Below are 20,526 nucleotides of genomic sequence, written 5' to 3' on the forward strand. Positions count from 1 at the left end.
GCCGGGAACGTTCCTTAAGTGAGCGTTGTAATTACTCCCCGCGTTGTTTGTACACCGGGCACGACGAGAGACCATGAGGAGTTCCCTTACAGTACACGCATTTTGGTGCAGTGACTGTGCAGGCGCCATCCTCGTGCTTCTCCCGCATTTGGAACAGCGTGCCTTGCTGCCACAGTGAGAGGCCATATGTCCCAACTGCTTACAGTTTTGGCAGTTCATGACCCGGGGAACGAACAAGCGCACAGGTAGTCGAAGTTTTCCCACCTCGATGTAGTGAGGAAGGGCTGAACCAGAAAAGGTCACACGAAACGAGTCTGTTGGGGTAAAACTCTTTTTATCCTCGCTGACAGATACTGAGCCCAGTTTTTGAACATCCAGTATCTTCCCCGGGGGAAGCAAACGGTTCTTGAAACAGCCAACCGCCTGCTTCTCCAAGATCTCGGGGGTCAGACTCGCTTCGGTGACCACACCTTCGATCTCCACATCACGAGCTGGGATGTAAACTCTATACTCGAGCGTAAAGAGCTGGGAAACAGCAATATCATTAGCTTGCTTCAGGTTAGAGACGGACACACGAAGTTTATTGTGCCTAACCTTCGTAATTTCGGTCACGGCCGAGAATCGCTTCGTCAAATCATTTGAGATTTGAACAACGTTCAAAGGTTTGTTTTTGAGCTGAAAGTAGACAACCCATTGGCCAGTCGAGTCATCTGGATAGGCTCGCGATCGGGGGTTTTTCTGAGCCTGTCCTTTGCCAGACTGAGACGACGAACCAGGGATGGCATCATCTGTCTTCTGAGAAGACGTACGTTTTCGACCCTTCTTGCCATCACGTGGCAAAGTAGTGTCATCTTCCGACAAAACGTCCATTTCGTCTTCTGACAAAATGTCCATTTTGCCGTACTAGTGGGAGCGAAAAACGCTCTACCACTGAAACGATAATCACTCGGACACAATACACAAAAAAAACTACAAACACAGAACACAAACTTAAAATTTAACTGATGGGCGTAAGAGAGAAACAAGAACAAAAACTTATCTGATAATCCTATACTACTACCACCGAGCGTTTAAACAGCAGCAGCGGAGCGACGCACAGCGTGGATGATCTTCGATCAGCGTGTGCGGGCGGTCTTCGTTGGTGTGTGCTTGAATGAGGGTCGGCACTCAGCTGAACACACGATGACAGATGAGCGGTGTAAATGCGGAGGCAGATGCTGACACTCGATGACGATGATCCGTATGCAGGTGTGCGTAACCACGCACCGATGGTGCTCAAAATGGTTGGCGAATTGCCAATCGCAAGAACACTTTTCCTTCAGATGATGCCGAAAACACACTTTCTTCTAAAAAAAAAAACTCACTTTTTGATTATTTACCGGGAATTATGCCAGGAATCACTGAGCGAGAAAAAAAAACTGATAATTTACGTCAGAAAATAGCCAGAAAACTTCCAAATTAACGGAGCGCGAACTAAGTCGATAGTACTTCTTGCTAAGACGCAGTGGAGTGAAGTTTGTATGATGATATTGTACTATTGAAATTGTACAATAAAGTTATTTTGCCAAATTTGGTGAAAATAAAGCTTACCAAAGATTAGTTTTAGTACAATTAAGCCTTCACATTTTTATGTATTTTTATTCATAAATGTAAAGGTGGCACTCTTGCCCCCTCCCTCTTAAAGAAGATGATTTTTGATAAAACGATGGAAATATTAACCTATCTCAGGCAAGTACGACATTATTTCGAACAATCCACTTCCTGAAATGTATTATGCCTACAGCCGATCATTTCCGATAAAAACACAACCTGCTTTATTCAACTCGACACTCGGACGCACACTTGCAACTAGCCTTGTGGAAGCCCCTGATCCTATCATCGCAGTCGAGCCTATGCTGCCAGCGTTCAACAGTCGTCCCAGCCCTGCGTTTGAGTTAGGAGAGGGGGTCTTCCAAACTCCAACTGTAGGCAAGTATAATCAGCAAGCAACAACTGCTCTGTCAGAAAAATTCTTGTTTTCCAGAGTGCCATTGTATATGTCTGCTCCTCGACAATTGTGGTCTGAAGATAACATTAACAGTATACCAGCCCCACCATACCAGAAGCCGAGACGCTCCACAGAAAATTCACCGGAAGAAGCATTCAGATCCTCTGATCTAGTCCTGCCGAAGATTGACGACTTCCACCATTATGATGAATCAACTTCTGTTTGTTTACTGGGACGCACTGCCGTTGGCATCATGGAAGCCCCCGAGCCCCCGCCACAGTCGAGCCATTCCCGCCAGCGACCTGCAGCCGTCCCGGCCCTGTGTGTGGGGGTCTTCCAACCACTCGTTTACGGCAAGTATGAACTCGTCCATGTGAATTCAACTGTTGATCCGCCACTTCGTTTCAGTTCATCTTCGCTTATGGCCACCACTTCGAGCCTTTCTACGTCAGGTGATCTTTCGCTGCCTGATAGTTCACCGTTCTCTCGTGCGGATCCTGGACAAGTTATCATTGACACGGCTCGCACCGAACCCTCTAGCGGTTTACGTGTCTACTATCAGAACACCAGGGGGCTCATGACTAAATTGGACGATGTTTATCTGGCTGCGCTTGACGGGGAATATGACGTTTATGTATTCACGGAAACTTGGCTCGATAGGAGGATCAATTCAGTGCAACTGTTTGGTGACTCTTTTACTGTCTACAGATTAGACCGTAATTCATCCAACAGCATTCGTACTCGCGGTGGTGGTGTGCTCATCGCTGTTTCCAACGAATTCGCCTCCTGCGTAATCTCCAACGAACTATTTACTACAATTGAAGCGGTTTGGGTTAAGGTCAGCCTCACTTCGCGGGACATCCTCATTGGAGCGGTGTATATTCCCCCTGAACGTCGACATGACTGCACCACAATGCAGCTTCATCTGGATGCTACAGAATTTGCATCGTCCATGGCTGATATAACGGATGTGCTTCTTCTGCTTGGTGATTTTAATCAGCCTGGGCTTAGCTGGTCACCCTCAGGCCAGGGTTATGCGTTTCCAGATCCGATTGCATCTTCAACTACTCCTGCCAGCCGCTTGCTTGTTGACGGCACGGCTTTTCATGGACTGAGCCAGATAAACCTTGTTCCCAATTTCCAGTCTCGTTTTCTTGACTTGGTTTTTGTTAGCGAAAGTGCACTTCTGGACTGTGTCGTCGATGAAGCGCCTGATGTCATCGTTCCTCTTGACAATTTCCACCCTGCTTTGGATATATCTATCGCGAACGGATCTAAAATTCGTTTTGATGAAACCATGACTGCCACTCGGCTCAATTTCCGGAAGACCGATTTCCGTTTGCTGAGACGTTCCTTGTCCCGGATCAACTGGAACGTGTTGAATGACCTTGATATCGATACAGCAGCCGCTCGCTATAATAGCCTTTTGCGCGACTGTGTTTGTGCTTCAGTACCGAAGTGCCAACCTCCAAGAAAACCGCCTTGGTCTAACGCTACTCTCCGCAACCTGAAACGAGTGCGATCTAGAGCTCTCCGTGCTCTCACTCATCGACGATGTACCCTTACCAAGCAAAATTTTTCAATTGCCAGCAATGATTATCGCCACTACAACAAGCTTCTTTACAAGAGGTATGTAATTCGTACTCAACATAATCTGCAATGCCACCCCAAGGGATTCTGGTCGTTTGTGAATACTAAGAGGAAGGAAACTGGACTGCCGTCCAAAATGTTTCTCGGCAATGACGTAGCATTGACAACTGAGGACAAATGCAGCCTATTTGCTAGGCACTTCTTAAGCGTCTTCTCGAATGACTCCCCATCGCAAGCAGAAATTGAGCGAGCCGTCCGTGATGTGCCAACCGACGTCGTAAACATGGATGTTTTTGCCGTAGATGTACAAACGGTTCTCTCTGTGATGAGTAAAACCAAATCATCATTTTCACCAGGTCCGACTGTTATTCCATCTGCAGTCCTAAAAAAAATGCTCCGATATCTTAGCTGCTCCGTTGTCCTTGCTCTTCAACCTGTCACTTCGTCAACAGAAATTTCCCGCACTATGGAAACGGTCTACTATGTTCCCTGTTTTCAAGAAAGGAGACAAACGCAATGTGGAAAACTACCGTGGGATTACCTCGCTTGGGGTTGAATCTAAGGTGTTTGAGTCACTGATGAATGAGAGATTGTTTGCTTCCTGCAAGCATTACATAAGTACATGTCAACATGGTTTCTTTCCTGGCCGCTCCGTGGAAACTAATCTCGTCAGCTTTACGTCGTTCTGTATGGAAAATGTATGCAAGAAACTTCAAGTGGATGCCTCTACACTGATCTTAAAGCTGCGTTTGATAGAGTTGTGCACGACGTTCTGCTAGCAAAGCTTGAAAAAATTGGATGTTCTGTTTCCTTCTGCAGCTGGCTTAGATCGTACATCGTGCAACGTGAAGTTACTGTATGCATTGGAAACTACTCATCGTACTGTTTCTCGAACAGATCAGGAGTTCCACAGGGTAGCACTTTGGGACCAATGCTCTTCTCTTTATTTGTGAACGATGTAACGTTTATTCTACTACGAGGAGGTAAATTGTTTTTTGCCGATGACTTGAAGATTTATCTAGTCGTTCGAGGCTATGCCGACTGTTTAGAACTACAAAACCTTCTTTAAATTTTTAATGATTGGTGTGAAAGTAATTTTATGGTCCTGTGCGTCTCAAAGTGCTGCGTAATTAGTTTCCGTCGAACTAGGACTGCCATTTTGTTTGATTATAACGTTGCTGGAACTGCAGTTCAACGTGTCGATCACGTTAAAGACCTCGGTGTCATGTTGGATGAAAAGCTCACATACACTCGCCACTTCTCAACCACGATCGACAAAGCTAATCGACAGCTTGGATTCATGTTCAAGATATCTAAGGAATTTCGTGATCCTCTGTGTTTTAAAGCCCTTTACTGTTCATTGGTACGCTCACTACTGGAATTCGCGTGTGTTGTCTGGAATCCCTACCAAGCTGTATGGAGTGGACGATTCGAAGCTGTTCAACGCAAATTCGTCAGATACGCAATGCGCTATCTTCCATGGAGTGACCCGCTGAATTTACCACCGTATGCTGACCGCTGTCGTTTACTGGGTTTGGATACTCTTGTTAAGCGACGAAACATATCGCAGGTCGTCTTCGTTGCTAAAGTTTTACTCGCAGAATATGATGTTCCTGAGTTACTGGCCAAAATTAATCTGTATGCTCCTGCCCGAACACTCCGTCCGAGAACCTTGCTACATGAAGTAGTACATGCAACCAACTATGCTGCAAACAGTTCCTTTGTCGCCATGATTCATCAATTCAACGAAGCCTCTGACCTATTTGACTTTGACATCAATGCCTCGATGTTTCGTCATCGTTTGCTGTTGGCCAATTTTTAATTTTTAATGAGTGACTACATTTAGATTTAAGTGTTTCATTGAGACTATCAAGTCAGATGGACTATAATAATAATAAATAAATTATTTTAATAAATGAAGAATGAAAACAACATGAAAACTAAGTTTGATATTTTGATATAAGCGTTCGTGATAACACATTTTCCATACCGTGTGGTCGAGTTAACAGTAATCATAACAAAAATGAGATCTAAATGGTATATGAAGGATATTAAAAAGATAACAAATTATGTTTTCTTGATAACAAATCCATGTATGCGTTTTGATATTAGTAATTTCGTTAATAATAAACAAAATAAGTAATCAATATGTTATTATAACTATGGTAGGAAAACAAAAAAAAAAAAAACTAAATTAGTTATTATTTTGATATCATGATATCAAATTTAGTAATCTGAATGTTTTGAAATCTTTTGGTTGATATCAAGATTCAAAATCAAATAATGTTGTAAATAAAGTGCGAATGGTGCCATATTAAAGTACAGAACTGGAAATAATCATCCAGTGGTACACATTACAAGAAAGTATATAATGAATCGCTTTTGTCATTATAGACAAATAACAAAAGTTAAAATATGACGAACGATTGAAGTAATCCACTAGCATAATAGACGATGTGAACTTTTTAAGTTTAGAGTTTCGTTTTCATGACAAATTCTAGTGGAATTATATTCAATATAGGAATAGGACACACAAATTGTGTAAAAAAATAGTCTACGATGACTCTTATATCATTATGAATGATAAATTCCTTCGCATCGAACATATTTTAACAGACAATGACGATATTTATTTTATTGGGAGAGAACTGATGATTAATAAAATTTATGACAACATATTTAAATATGAGCTAAGAAACCGACTAAGTCTACGAAAGTTAAATTGCAATATTCGACTATGTATTAGTATAAGTATTACAGACAAACTGGACGCAATCAAATATATATCGATTTGTAAATTCAATTCACAGGCAGATTAATATCAATAAATGTTGTAAAACAACACTGTAAGAATCATAATTGTCTTTGTGATGTTCATAAAGAAACCTGATTGACAATATCAAAATATGAATTCAACCGAAATTTAAAAAAATAGCATATCAAAATATGTTGCCAACATGATTTCAAAAACCAAATGAGTATTTTGATATCCGACTTTGCTCGGGCTGCGAGGTTTTTTACTTCTTGCCCAGACTTCTGCATTTCGGTTTGGGCAACAGTGAGCGTACTTAATGACGCACTAAATCTCGACATCATCTGATCAGTCTTCTTCCGGCATTCCATGTTTACCTCACACTTTTCTTCAATCTTGTTGACAGAAACTTGCAGAGTTTTTATGGATTGGAGTAATTCATCCATTTTTTTTTTATTGTTCGTGTGCGTGGACTCAAGCGTGGACTCACATTGAGTTGAGTAGTAAAAACAGTTATTTTTCTGCACCTTATTGTAGCGTGCCTCAGACAAACCAGCATTTACAAACCAGAACATGTTCCGGCCATACACCTCCGGAAGTAGTTCGCAATTCCAAAAATATTCAAAAAGTTCTATGGGACCAATAATATATATATATATATAAATAATTGTTTCTTACTTACCGTATGCACAAAAAATATTTTAAAATTTTTAGCTTCTGCGCGCATTTTTTCGCTCCATGGAATTTCGCCTTTTTTAACCATCTGCACAGGATCAATGTATATTAGCTTAGGTCCAGTTGTGAGTAATAACATTCGCTTTCTTGGTACATATAGAGCTCCTTTCCTTTTATTTACTAATCCTTTCTTAAGAATCAATTCACCTTCAGCAAACGGATGCCACATATCCGATTGTTGTTCTTCTAGCAGTGAATGTTTTTCCTCATCACTAATGTAGATTTTCAAAGCTGCAAAAACAATCAAAATATTGAGTCTTAAACAGTTGAAATTTCATCAGAAAATAAATATATTATGCTGTAAAATACCACGATTTCACTCAGCTAAGTCCCTAATTTCGAGCAGTTTTGAAAAATCTCAAAATAATGTGAAATGTGTATATTTTAAATTGAGCTAAGTACGTAGATAGATCTTATTGACTGGTATATGGGAAAAATATCGACCAAAAATAAAAAAAGGTGGGTCAGCGTTTATAAACAGAACTTGTAATGTTATTTTTTCGCGAACCGAAACAGCACCGTCGGGTAGGGAAAATTATCTCCAATCCGATAGTGATGTTGGTTTGCGTCGTAGGTGCGCTTTGGTTTGCGAGGAACGGTTATTGCAAGTTTTGTTTATGCCCGGGCCAAATAAAGAGCACGCATTTTAGTTGCTCCTGAATCGACATGCTGACAGACCATGAAACCTTACATTGTGTAAACCACTTTTAAATACAGTATTAGCATAGGGATAACTCTAAGACTAGAAGGTCTCGAAGAAACGTGCTCAACTTTTTGGATCAGCTCTGATACTCTCTTCGGTACCAAGCTAATCGATGCACTCCTCAAAACATAGGAAAATCTACGAAACCCTCATTTTATCTGTCAAACTTTCATAGCGAATCAAAACAAACATAGTGTAGTACAAGCATTTCAACTAGAATGGGGTACGTTAATCGATGTACTTGAGACTGATAGGCTAGTCCAGTGTGAGCCAATTTAAAATTGTTAGTTTCCACCGGTTTAACATGCACCAAAACCGCTTAAGGAACGAACTCGAATCAGTAAAACCGTTTAGAGCTAAACATCTTGTGGGAACCGGAAGGAGAAATTTGCGATATAATAAAGAGAAAGCGTTTGTAACTTTTCAACGTGTTTATTTCTCTATTGACTAAAACTTAATGACTCCAAACAATATGGTCGCCTTTTTATCAAGGGTTGTATACAGTGTTAGCAGTGTGCACCACATAGTCCCCACTCCCAATTACACCAGGAACCAGACCCTGTGTCCTGATGGTGTAATTTTGGTCTTCGAAACTGGTAACGGATGCTCGCTAATACCTTGATCGCAAACGAAAGTCCTCTGTAAACCGCTTCACTACTTCAAATGGTCCTTCATACATGCAAGAAGGTGCAACACCTTCTTGACGGCATCGATCCTGACGAAAACGTGACAGCACTTGTTTAACACGGGGTTCACGAAAACGGCTGGTTTGGCATGGTGCGCTGCATCGACTGGTTTTAGATTGTTAAAGATGTTTCGCAATTGCTTGGTAAAATCTAGAAACTCCTCGGGAAGTCGTAACGCTTGACCATACAGCAATTCCGCAATTGAACAATCACAATCTGATCGAAGAGAAGTACGCAACCCTAATAAAATTTGTATGGTTATTTTGCTTAACGACGAGTTTGGGGTATCATCCAAACCATTTGTGGAAAAGTTCGACAATTTGGGTTATCGTTCGTTCATGGTATTTTTTTATTAGGGAACCCAAGCATTATCATCGGCAATTGAGTTCGATGAAATCGCTCTACTAGACCATTTTATTGTGGATAGTATGCCGTTGTTAGGATGTGTTTGGAATCCATCGCTTTAGCCAATTCACGAAACATTTCAGATTCGAATTGCCTTCCTTGATCCGTGGTGATTGTTTTTGGTACACCGAAACGAAAGCCAGGCAACCAGCGGCGTTTCCTTAACCTCACTCTACCTGTGCACCAACTCTCAAAACATAAACAATTTTCAAAATATTGCTTGCAATGGATAGATATTGAGTAAACTAGAAGATTAAATGTATTTTTCAACCGATTCGAGTATGAATATGGCATTAAATCTGGTATTGAAAGTTCGCCTCCGAGAAAAACGGTCGATGATGGTTAGCAGATAGCGGCTGCCATTTAATGGTATCCACTTAGATATTGTGGGACCGTTACAATATCTACGTGGATATGACGAAAACGGCTGTTTGGCAGAGGAATACTCTGAAGAGGAGCTACGGTGTGGCGATCTTGGAATCTTGGAACGTTGACATTGCAGACAGTTCTGCACGAGAAAGTTGACATCCTTGTTCATGTTTTTCTATACGAACCGATCCGCTACAAAGCAACGCGTATAACGCACTCCTGGGTGAGCCAGACTATGAAGATGTCGAAGAACCGCGTCACGATGCTGAGGTGGAACGCAACGATGCCATATATACAGACTTCTGTACACGAAAAAAGTGGTCACCCTTTTTTAATTGTATCCAAAAAACATCAAATGAAGTATTTCGTGAAGCTACAATGAATGCAATAACTAGTTAATGTTTGTAACTATTTTTATATTTATTGAGATTAGAAAAATCGTCATTATAATTAAAATTACAAGGGTTTAAAAAAGATAGTGTCCACTTTTATCGTGTACAAAAGTCTGTATATCTGGCATCGTTGGTGGAACGTATGATCTTACTTTGTTTTGACACATCACAATACAGGGGTCAAGATGCTTAAGGTGTATTCAGATCTAAGCGATATTTCACGCGCGGAACGAAATTTTGCGAAGGTACGAGAGGGAGAAAAGTACTAGTTGTCTCTCTCATTTCAACGCAAATTTTGCTCCGCTTCGCTAATGTACGCTCAGATATGAATACACCTTAAATCTGTTTGACGCAATTCCAGTTTCAACGCACTAGACGATACAAGCAGGCTTTTTAATTGGTTGTCAACAACTTGATCAGCCGCAATTTTGTCGTAGTCAATCGGTGTAGGAAGAGAAATCGGCTTCTGTCCTGGATAAAGTGTCTGCTACCACGTTGAATTGTCCGCTGATATGACGAATATCGTTTGTAAATTCCGAGATAAACCGTCGTATAAGTATCGCTCCTCGTGTGGAAGACGACTACTTGGACTTGAAGCCATAGCGTGAGTTAACGGCATATGATCGGTGTAAATTGCGAACCTCCTTCCTTCCAGAATATGACGAAAATATTGCACACACATCTTCATCGCTGTCAGCTTTCGACCCAACGTTGAATATTTCACCTGATCCGAGGAGAACTTTTCTTAATAGAAGCCCAGTGGCAATGACGTTTATATAAGGTCTGGACCAAATGGCTTATTGGTGTTAGTGAAATGTGCAAATGTTTAGTGGTGTTCGTATTTTATTGCAACGTTTATCTTTTTACACGAAACAGCTGTTGGCAGTGACGTATTTCTATCTGTTCTCAGTATGTTGGCAGTGATGTATTTCTATCTGTTCGCAGATATTCAGCAATGTTTACAACATTTTTGCCTAACACCAGCAAGCTGCCTGTTGGCCCAGACCTTATATAAATGTCATTAGCCCAGTGGAACCCAGTTGCTGCCATTGAACTGATAAAGCACAGCTATTGGATGCATCGATGAGCAAACTTAATGGTTTCGAAGAATCATGATAATGCAAAAGTGTGGTTTCCGCTAGAGATTTTTTGCATTGATCGAACGCTTTTCTGGCCTTATCGGTCCAAGTTATTTTCCGACAATCTTTCTTTTTATTTCCAGGAATCAGGTTTCGAAGATCTGCCTGTATATCGGAAGCGTGTGCTACAAACATTTTGTAACAGTTCAGTAAGGCAAGGAATCGTCTCAATTAAAAAAAAATCTAAAATTGATTATAATCCCTGCTAAACTTTAACTAAAATGGTTATGGAACTTTACATGAACGTTTGTGTGATAACGTTTTAACCTTATGTATTATGGTTTTTTGGAAATAAACCTTACAAATAATGGGTTGTTAAGAACCATTACCATTCAAAATAGTTGTTTTCTCCATACATTTTCGGAAAGAAAACTTTTTATTTATGGTTTGAGAATTTTAATTGTAATGGTTACACACTTAGAATTTTTTACATAAATCTGTAAAATTTTACCGAAATCTCAACAGCTGAACGTTCGGTAAACAGTTTCGCAGATTTCCTGTAATTTTTCACAAATATCTGTGAATTTTTCACAGATATCTGTAAATAATTACAGGAAAACTGTAAAATTGTTTACCGAACGTTCAGCTGTTTACAGTAAATTTTTACAGAAATCTGTAAAATAATCTTAGTGTGTATGGTAGTCAGTAAGGTGCATGGATGGTTTTGTAGCATCGATCAACTTTATGTGGAATATATCACGAATAGGTTGCCTGTAAAATTAGGATTACCAATTTGCGATATATTTCACGTAAGGTTAACCGACAATACAAAACCATCCATGGACCTTACTCATTACCATAAGCATTACAATTCAAATTCTTAAACCATAAGTAAAAAGGTTCTAAAATAGTTTTCTTTCCAAAAATGTATGGATAAAAGAACTATTTTGAATGGTAATGGTTCTTAACAACCCATTATTTGTAAGGTTCATTTCCAAAAAAAAAAAAACATAATATATAAGGTTGAAACTTTATCACAGAAACGTTAATGTAAAGTTCCATAACCATTTCAGTTAAAGTTTAGCAGGGACTGGAAACAGAATCATTAAAAACAGTCCGTTGAGTTCTGTCAGACAAATAGCTTTCAAATCATTTATATGCAGTACTCGTAATTCCAAAGCGCTTGATTGATCTTAACAATAAGGGCCTAGAAATTCAGTGCCAACATTTCAAAGGGGCGTAATTGCATTTGTAAACAATGGCTTTTGCTATCGATTTCTCGCTGTTTTATTTCGTCAGGTTCATCGACTAATTCAATGGATTGATTAATCAATGAAACACTGTAAACAAAATAATCATTAAACTTAGCTGCAATTACTTGTTCTGACTGTTCTAAAGGGTGATACGGTCAAAATTTGGTCAAGGGAAAACGCGTGTAAATCGGTGAAATCGTTTATTTAAAAAATCAAATTAAATTTCTTTTTCAAGTTCAATTAGTATAAAATTCAGGAAAAATATTCAGTTAGGCTTCCGCTTTTCCAAATCCGAATTGCCGGGCCTTACGCTTGACCCCTGCCATCAGATTTTGTACAGCCACCTTGTCCACCTTCTTCGCCGCAGAAAGCCAGTTTGCCTTGAACTGCTGCTCGCCCTTAGCAGTTTTTTTGGTCTTCTTTAGGTTCCGCTTGACAATAGCCCAGTATTTCTCAATTGGGCGGAGCTCTGGCGTGTTGGGAGGGTTCTTGTCCTTGGGAACCACCTGCACGTTGTTGGCGGCGTACCACTCCATGGCCTTTTTACCGTAATGGCAAGATGCCAAATCCGGCCAAAACAGTACGGAACAACCGTGTTTCTTCAGGAAAGGCAGCAGACGTTTATTCAAACACTCTTTCACGTAAATTTCTTGGTTGACAGTCCCGGAAGCTATGAAAATGCTGCTTTTCAAGCCACAGGTACAGATGGCTTGCCAAACCAGATATTTCTTTGCGAACTTTGACAGTTTCATGTGCTTGAAAACATCTGCTACCTTTCCCCTTCCTTTTGCCGTATAAAACTCCTGTCCCGGAAGCTGCTTGTAGTCGGCTTTGACGTAGGTTTCGTCGTCCATTACCACGCAGTCAAACTTCGTCAGCATCGTCGTGTACAGCCTCCGGGATCGCGCTTTGGCCGTCGTATTTTGTTTATCATCGCGATTTGGAGTCACTACCTTCTTGTAAGTCGATAGTCCGGCTCGTTTTTTGGCTCGATGCACGGTTGTAGACGATACACCCAGCTTATTTGCGGCATCTCGGAGAGAGAGGTTAGGGTTTCGCTTGAAGCTACCGGCAACTCTCTTTGTCGTCTCAGCGGCTTCCGGTTTTCGATTCCCTCCCGATCCAGACTTCCTGGCTGTCGACAAACGTTCCCCAAACACTTTAATTACATTTGTAACGGTTGATTTGGCAACTTTTAGCGATTTTGCCAACTTTGCGTGCGAGTAGCTCGGATTTTCGCGATGCGCGAGCAAAATTTTGATACGCTGCTCTTCTTGCTTGGACGGCATTTTGACAACTGAAGAGTGAATTCCAAAATCAAAATAGGAGCAACATTCTACACACACACACCTTCAAAATGAGGGGTGTTCAGGTTTTTTAAATGCAAAATTGAAAGAAATACGTCAAGTTGATATTGACCAAATTTTGACCGTATCACCCTTTAATGTGCCATTAAAAGTTATGGACCGCGGTTTGCAATTACTAGGTTTTAATAAAGATTTCAAAATTTTCCATAACTCTTTGCTGTTGTTTTGATGTTGATCAATCTTCCTTTGAACATATTCACAACGAGTTTTCATAGCGAATCGATTGTGAATACTTATTACGCGCGATTGTGTACCTATTCCAATGATTGTCTTTATTTGATCTACAAAACTTTTTGTACCATTTGTCCCTTTTCCGTTTAACACGCAAAACATCGAAATTGTACCAGCCTCGGTACCAGCTGTTCGAGTTCTTCAAAGAACAAACTTTTGCTCAACTAGTTGATTAGTATACGTTTTCAAAGCGTTATTAAGAACAGCTGTAGATTCATCTAAGTTACCAGCCGCGAATGGAAAATCCACGCTCCTCTCAACAAGATTCGAAACAGCTTGCTTCGAATGTTTCCTCCAGCACTTCAATTTTACAAAATTATCGTTATCGTTAACATGGTCTAAGACATTAATCAGTAAAGTCTCATGATCGGTTATTTTCAAATCAGTATCTGTAACTGAACAAATGGAATCAAAATTGGAATAAACGTGGTCAATTAAAGTTCTACTGTGCCTGGAAATACGCGTATATTCATTTACCGTTTGCTTTAAATTAAAAAAAAAACTCTGCTAAACGCTTCAAATGATTCGAATTATGGTTATCACGCCAATTAATATTAAAATCACCAGCCAATATATTTAATTTACTAGAATCAAGGAATGTCTGGAGCCAGTTCTCTAAAACTTCAACAAAACGCTGGCCACTAGAACTGGGAGAATGATACAAAACACCATAATTACCCATCTTCATGCCACGTACAACTGTAATGCCCAAGAACCAGTTGCCATCAATAACTTCGTTGGTACGAAGGTTGAATTGAACTGATTCTTTGACATAAATAGCAACACCGCCAGTGTGTCTAGAATGTGAAAAAACAAGCAGCAACAATATATCCCGAAATACTATACTGATCAAAAGCTTCGGTTTCTACAATATGGGTTTCAGATAATAAAATTAAAAGAGGACGTTTTTCCTCAACAATCTGACGTAATGCTACATAGTTTGTTGACAACCCCGCAATATTCAAATACAAAAAATCGAATTGATTCACATTCCTGGAACTTGACTGCTATTTATTGAAACGCATGCATCAAATTCTCCACATTTGAAGCATCTCAGCACATTAATAGCGGGAACTATCGAGCACCGATCAAACCCTACATATACATTTTTTGGAACATAACAAACATTTATACGTATCGACATCGACTTCAATTACAACACTAAACTTGTTATAAGTGATAAGAGATGAGCTAGCCTATGGTTAAAAATCTCTATAATAAAGAAAAAAAATAAAAAAATGTTATAAGTGAAGCGTGGATTTTCAAACATGTTCACTACTTTTACATCATTAATAGCGATGTCTTTATTTTGACTTTTTAAGTAGTCAATGAAGACATCGGAGGAAAATTGATCGTTCTTGCCCACTATTTTCAATCTTGACACAGAAGTGGGAACAACAGCACTATATTTTTCACTCAGATTGCTTTCAATACCATTTTTCACATAATTTAGATTAGCTCCTGTTGCACACTCAACAATATTGGAGCCATCTTTACTGCCGCTCTTCCCATGTCGGTCCCATAGTTGTTTTTGTCAAAACTGAGTTTTTCAATGCAAATGCTAGATAATCACGCGATACGAAGCAAACTTAAAACGTGATTTTCTCGGCTTACTGATTTTCGCTATGGGACGGACATGCGAATAGCGGCAGTTTACCATTCCTGAAATTATTGATTTTGTGTGTTTTTGGATCTAACTGTGTTTTCAAAAACTTACGAGTATCTTCGCAAGCTTGTTTGGACTTCTTTGGTTTGATCACAATGACCGGACGAGTCTTACGATTAATCGTTAATCGAAGAATTGGACTTTTAGGCATCGATAGAAAATAGTGTGATTTCATGTTTTTTGATAGTCCTTCGAGAATGTCGAACAGCAGAATTGCAACCAGCAAGTGTAGCCCAAGTACCAAAAGCGGTGCAATGCTAGTTTTCATTTCTATGACGACGACTGAATTAAGGGTCTTAGAAGCAGAGGGGTGAAAGTCAATAATTCTCTTCGTCGATTTCCTCTTTTGATGACCATGGCACTAACCTATTTCGCACTATTTCTGCTATGCTCTTCTATCATCCAGAACACCAAACGTATCAATGAATGTGTTTGTTTCCGTCGATTTATTAACGAAACAGAAAGTCGATGTAGAGAATCGATCAAAATCACTTGCACCCCAGCTTCCAAGTTTGGTTACAAGATTACAACTATGGAGAGCATTTTATGTGTTCGTTGGGGGCGTGTGGTTCTGAATATGGCAATTCGTGAGCAAAATGTTACGCAATTGCATCCTCCCTATTCGCACACGCTCGAAGATCGGAGGCGAACGCCACTTCGACTTGTTTCGTCTACTAACGACTCTCTGATGACAGTGTTGGGGAAGCAGCAATGCTACATCAACATGTTTCGTCTAGAAACGATTCTCTGATGGCTGTGTTGGGGAAGCAGCATATGCATGTATGTAATTGGTGAATTTGTTAATTATTTCGACGATTTTGGACAATGCTTGACATTTACAACTTTTTCAATAGTTTCTTGTTGAAAATCAACAATCAAAAACAAAGCTATCGATGCGAAGAAATATTTATGATCGATTGTTGATAAAATTATCGAAATTGGTCCAGGGGTAGCTGAATTATTAACGTTCAAAATCTTTCATAATTTCGTTACATGTTTCATTTTCGATTTTCACAAAGTGTAACCCCATGTAGAAATCACAGACGTAGTCTTACGTCAAAAAATTTAACAGGAACAATTATGTTCTGTACAATAAAATAAATTTCAGAAGTACTGTCTATTTACTGCTATATTTTTTCAGTCTTTTGAATAACTGATTTTTTACCAAAGCAGCTGTTTCAAAACGTGATTTCAGCTGTTTGAAACGTGATACAGTCATTTTTTTTTTTTTTTTTTTTTTTTTTTTTTTTTTTTTTTTATTATAGTCACTTTAACACTCTTGGGTCATTCGTGACTTGTCCGGAGGTGAGATTTGAACTCGTGACTTTGGCGTGAGAGGTATGGATGTTAACCACTACGCCGGGGTCGCCCCCAGATACAGTCATATTTATGAAAGCAATAATGCAAAATTTAAGAATTTAAGTTGAAATATCGATTGCCCCGAATGGACTTAAGTAATATTTTGTTAAGAAAAACTTTAATGGTTATTAAAATCAAGAAAAACATTGTGTCATATAAGAAACCAATGGCCATTTATAAAGCTGCTACAGTAATATCAACGATAAGTTATAAGAAACCACTGATAGACCTTATTATCTGATTCAGTTTTGACATTTTGAGCTAGTCTAACATGTTTCGAATATTTGCTCTACAGAAAAGTATTTTGTTAGACTTAAATGAAATTGATAATTGAAGTTGGCTTTAAGCATAAGGCCTGCTTTTTAAGCGGGTGGCAACATTGCCACACTTTTCCCTAATCTTAATTTTTTTTTTTTGCAAGGCGTGTATAGTGTTAGCATGCGTGGGCGAGCTACCAGTTACGCCAAATCGACGATCAAATGCATTGTTTACAAAAGCTGATACGTCGCTTCGAAAAAGTAGTCGAGAATTTTAGATCTCGGACATTTTTTTTAAATTATAGGCTCAGAAATGTTTCCAGGATTGTTGGGTCTACAAAATGTTTAAAAAAAAACTGATTCTACCTGCCCTCCTAGCTACGCCAACATATACCATCACGGACTTTGTGAAAACTTAAATAAACTCAGTGCACCGTGAGTTTCTCAAACCAAATTTACAGTTACTGAACGAATACTTATAGCAAAAAAGCATAAAATATTATGCCAAATATACATTATGCAATTAATTCATTATGTCTAACGTACGCATGCCTATCGTCCGTGTTTTCATGCCCAATGTGGTATATCATTCCTAAATAACTTGTTATTGTTATCCTTATTCTAACTTGGTTACTCCGACCTAGTTAAAAAAACAATACTTACTGTTTTCAACTGACGATGAACTGGTTTCCACCGATGGCGCTCCAATTTTCAACCAGTCTTGTCCAAGTAATCTTGTTATCTGTTCATTATCCAGACCAGGCTTTATGTTGTCCGGAAATTCATATGTATCAATTGAAAAATCTTCTTTGGTACATTCACCACTTAGTAGAGTAGAAATTAAAAATGGTGGACTCATCTTTCGTAATGTGAAAAAATCTATACCTTCCAAGAATTTGTGATTTCGTATACTATCGTACGGTGAGCTGTCTTGAACGCCTATTCTATTCTGGGGATTCAATACGAGTATCTTCCCGATGAGGTCAGCAGCGACATGGTCAAAATCATTCGGAAACGTAAGATCTAGCTTTGTTATTTTTTGAAATATTAGGTAATCATTAGGTCCTTGGAAGGGTGGGAATCCGGCTACCATTTGATACACCATGCATCCAAACGACCACAAATCTGATGCAACAGTTGAATCTCTTCCCTTGAGGATTTCAGGTGAAACATATTGCGCTGTTCCTACAAAGCTGCCACGTTTCCGATGCGGCTTCGAAGACTGTTCATCGGATTCAGAGGCACTTTCATCTACCTCATCGCTACTAAAATTATCTTTTTTATTGTCGTCTATTCGCGACGAACCGAAATCCGCTATCATAACATGTAATTTCTCATCTAAAAGTATGTTTTCTGGTTTCAGATCTCTGTGTATGATACTATGGGCGTGCATTTGTTCCATTGCATGTAGGATTTGTGCTGAATAATATCTAACACACTCAACATCGAATTTTTTAACTTTCTCCATCAATTGTAATAGATTGCCCTTTCTAGCATAAGTCATCACAAAGTATAACTTTGTAGAATCTTGAAATGTACAAAACAAGTTAAGAAACCCTGGCAATCCACTCAGTCTATTGAGGGCTTCACGTTCACGTTTAACATATTCTTGTTTTCTTTCACGAATAATTTGCTGCTTTTCACAGACTTTGACTGCAAAGACACAAGAAGGTTTGTTTCGCATGATATTTGTAAAAGTTGTGAAATAAACAACCATAAAATAATTACCTGCCCATTCCTTAGACGTATGAATATCTTTAGCTAAATAAACAACGCTGAAGCTGCCTTCTCCTATAAGTTTTCCGAACATAAAGTCGTTGACATTACGCCTAGCTCGGACGTTACTAGGGTATTTATGTTCAATCTGTGAACTAGCACTCATATTGTATCGATTCTTATCGGCTGGTCACAGGACAGGTTTGCATTGAACTATAAGAAGAAAAAAAATGTTATTAGTGACAAGCTGTAATAAAACATAAATTGAATAGATCGTCAAAAGTGCATAGAGGTCTTTGAACGCGAAAAAGAGGTGCAATTACTTCAACTTATGTTTCTTTTAATAAAAACAATGTTTTACTTTTACATTTTTTTTTTATTATTTGTTCAGCCTATGCTTATATAACCGTATCCGAAATAATAGTATTTATTATCACACAGTTACATATTCCCGCCCTGTAAATTATTGGAGAAAACATTATTCCATTGAAAAAGTAAGAATTTTCTTATAAATGGATTCGCCATTTATTCAGTCCATCAATTGATTTTTTTCACTCCACTGAATGGCTACGTAAGCAAGTCCTCCACTATCTCTCGTTCAATAAGTTTCAATAAAGCGGTATCGTAGCCATTTGTAAAAAATAATTATTGTAATCTGAAAATCATACTACGGGATACGTATTTATGTTCCTACTTACTGACAAACTGTTCAATTAGCCAAATCCGAAAGTTGAAATGATTTTAGCAAGTCAATTAGATCCCGATCAAAAAAAAACTTGTACTTCAACACGCAGAGAAAATCCAATGGTTTAAACCAACCAATAATATTTTTGATTATCAAACAAACACATAAATTCGAATGATAAGCTGTCAAATGCGGTCATTCTGTTTGCCATCTCCAATCACAGTTTTAATAATTGGCGATGAATTTCATGAAATTATCTCCGTACGGCTAGTCTAAACACTTCTATGCGATTTTCTCGGTATGTATTCAGATTTCGTTCTTTATTGAATACCTATTTATTTAAGAGTGTTTCATCGAGTATTCCAGAAATTGACGCCATCACCATTTCCACCAATCCATGACGTGATTGCATATTTGCATTAGCATCCAAAGGGCAACAAAAATCCTTGCCAATATTGAACAGATGAAATAAGGGTATTAAATATTAAAATTAATTCCATAATATCACAATAAGTAGCTCATCTAAATTCTAATCTGTTCACTACATGCCGATTAATGCTCGAGTAAAAGTTTGTAATAAATAAAATTGTAAATAGTAAAAACAATGCCAGTTTGTGATGACAAAAAAATAATGGCATTGAAATAAAAAGTAAAGTAAAATAGATATTGGTCATGAGACATTGTTGTTTCTAAAATATTGTTGCATGATTTTAAACGAAAATATTGTTGAATAGCTTGTCACAGTTGTTTTTGGAGGTAACAGCAAATATTGTTGAAACGATTACACGATTTTTTTTATTCAAAATAATACAGTCTTTAGTTGAACTTTTGAAGCGATTATAATTATTTTTTTCTGCGTGAATGAACTCTTTCACAATATTTTCATCGTCCGACGCCATGTAGAAAAAAAAGAAAATAAACGCTCCGAGCTTTTTGTAGCGCACTAAATTTGCATGATTCATTAGACTATACATAACAGTTGAAATCATGATTTTATTTTAACTTGGATATGGTCAATTGAATTGAACGGAGAGATAGTTGTTTTTTACCATCGAATAGTTTATATGAGGGACAGTTCTTTTACTAATATTGTTCTTTCAATTGTAAAACTATTTTAGAGTGAACAAATAAATTCGTTTGAAGTATCTATGAACCACTACTCAAAACCAACTATCTAAGATATTATTCCAACAAAAATGTTTAACCGTGATGATGCAAATCATCCTTAATTGGTTTTCAATAGAAAGAAAAAAACAATACAAGAATAAAAAAAATCAACTTGCGCAAATATATG

The 20,526-nt window shown here is 38.5% G+C and overlaps 1 protein-coding gene across 2 annotated transcripts in view; it reads right to left on the bottom strand.

Annotated features, from left to right (window-relative positions):
* LOC135714700 (3-phosphoinositide-dependent protein kinase 1-like) overlaps positions 1–20,526 on the bottom strand; it is a 47,726-nt gene that overhangs the window by 22,169 nt on the left and 5,031 nt on the right. The window contains exons 2-4 of one of the 2 annotated variants that reach the window (XM_065238089.1): positions 18,560–18,760; positions 17,495–18,484; positions 7,012–7,295 (exon numbers count right to left, since the gene is read on the bottom strand). In XM_065238089.1, coding sequence (XP_065094161.1) covers positions 7,012–7,295; positions 17,495–18,484; positions 18,560–18,713 — 1,428 coding nt within the window. In that variant the 5' untranslated portion in view covers positions 18,714–18,760. The remainder of the gene's footprint in view (positions 1–7,011; positions 7,296–17,494; positions 18,485–18,559; positions 18,761–20,526) is intronic. The other variant, XM_065238090.1, reaches the window with a different exon arrangement.

The sequence above is a fragment of the Ochlerotatus camptorhynchus genome, unplaced genomic scaffold (genome assembly GCF_037179485.1).
Source record: "Ochlerotatus camptorhynchus isolate MF236.1 unplaced genomic scaffold, CSIRO-AGI_Acam_v1.1 ptg000696l, whole genome shotgun sequence".
In the NCBI taxonomy this organism is placed as follows: Eukaryota; Metazoa; Arthropoda; class Insecta; order Diptera; family Culicidae; genus Ochlerotatus; species Ochlerotatus camptorhynchus.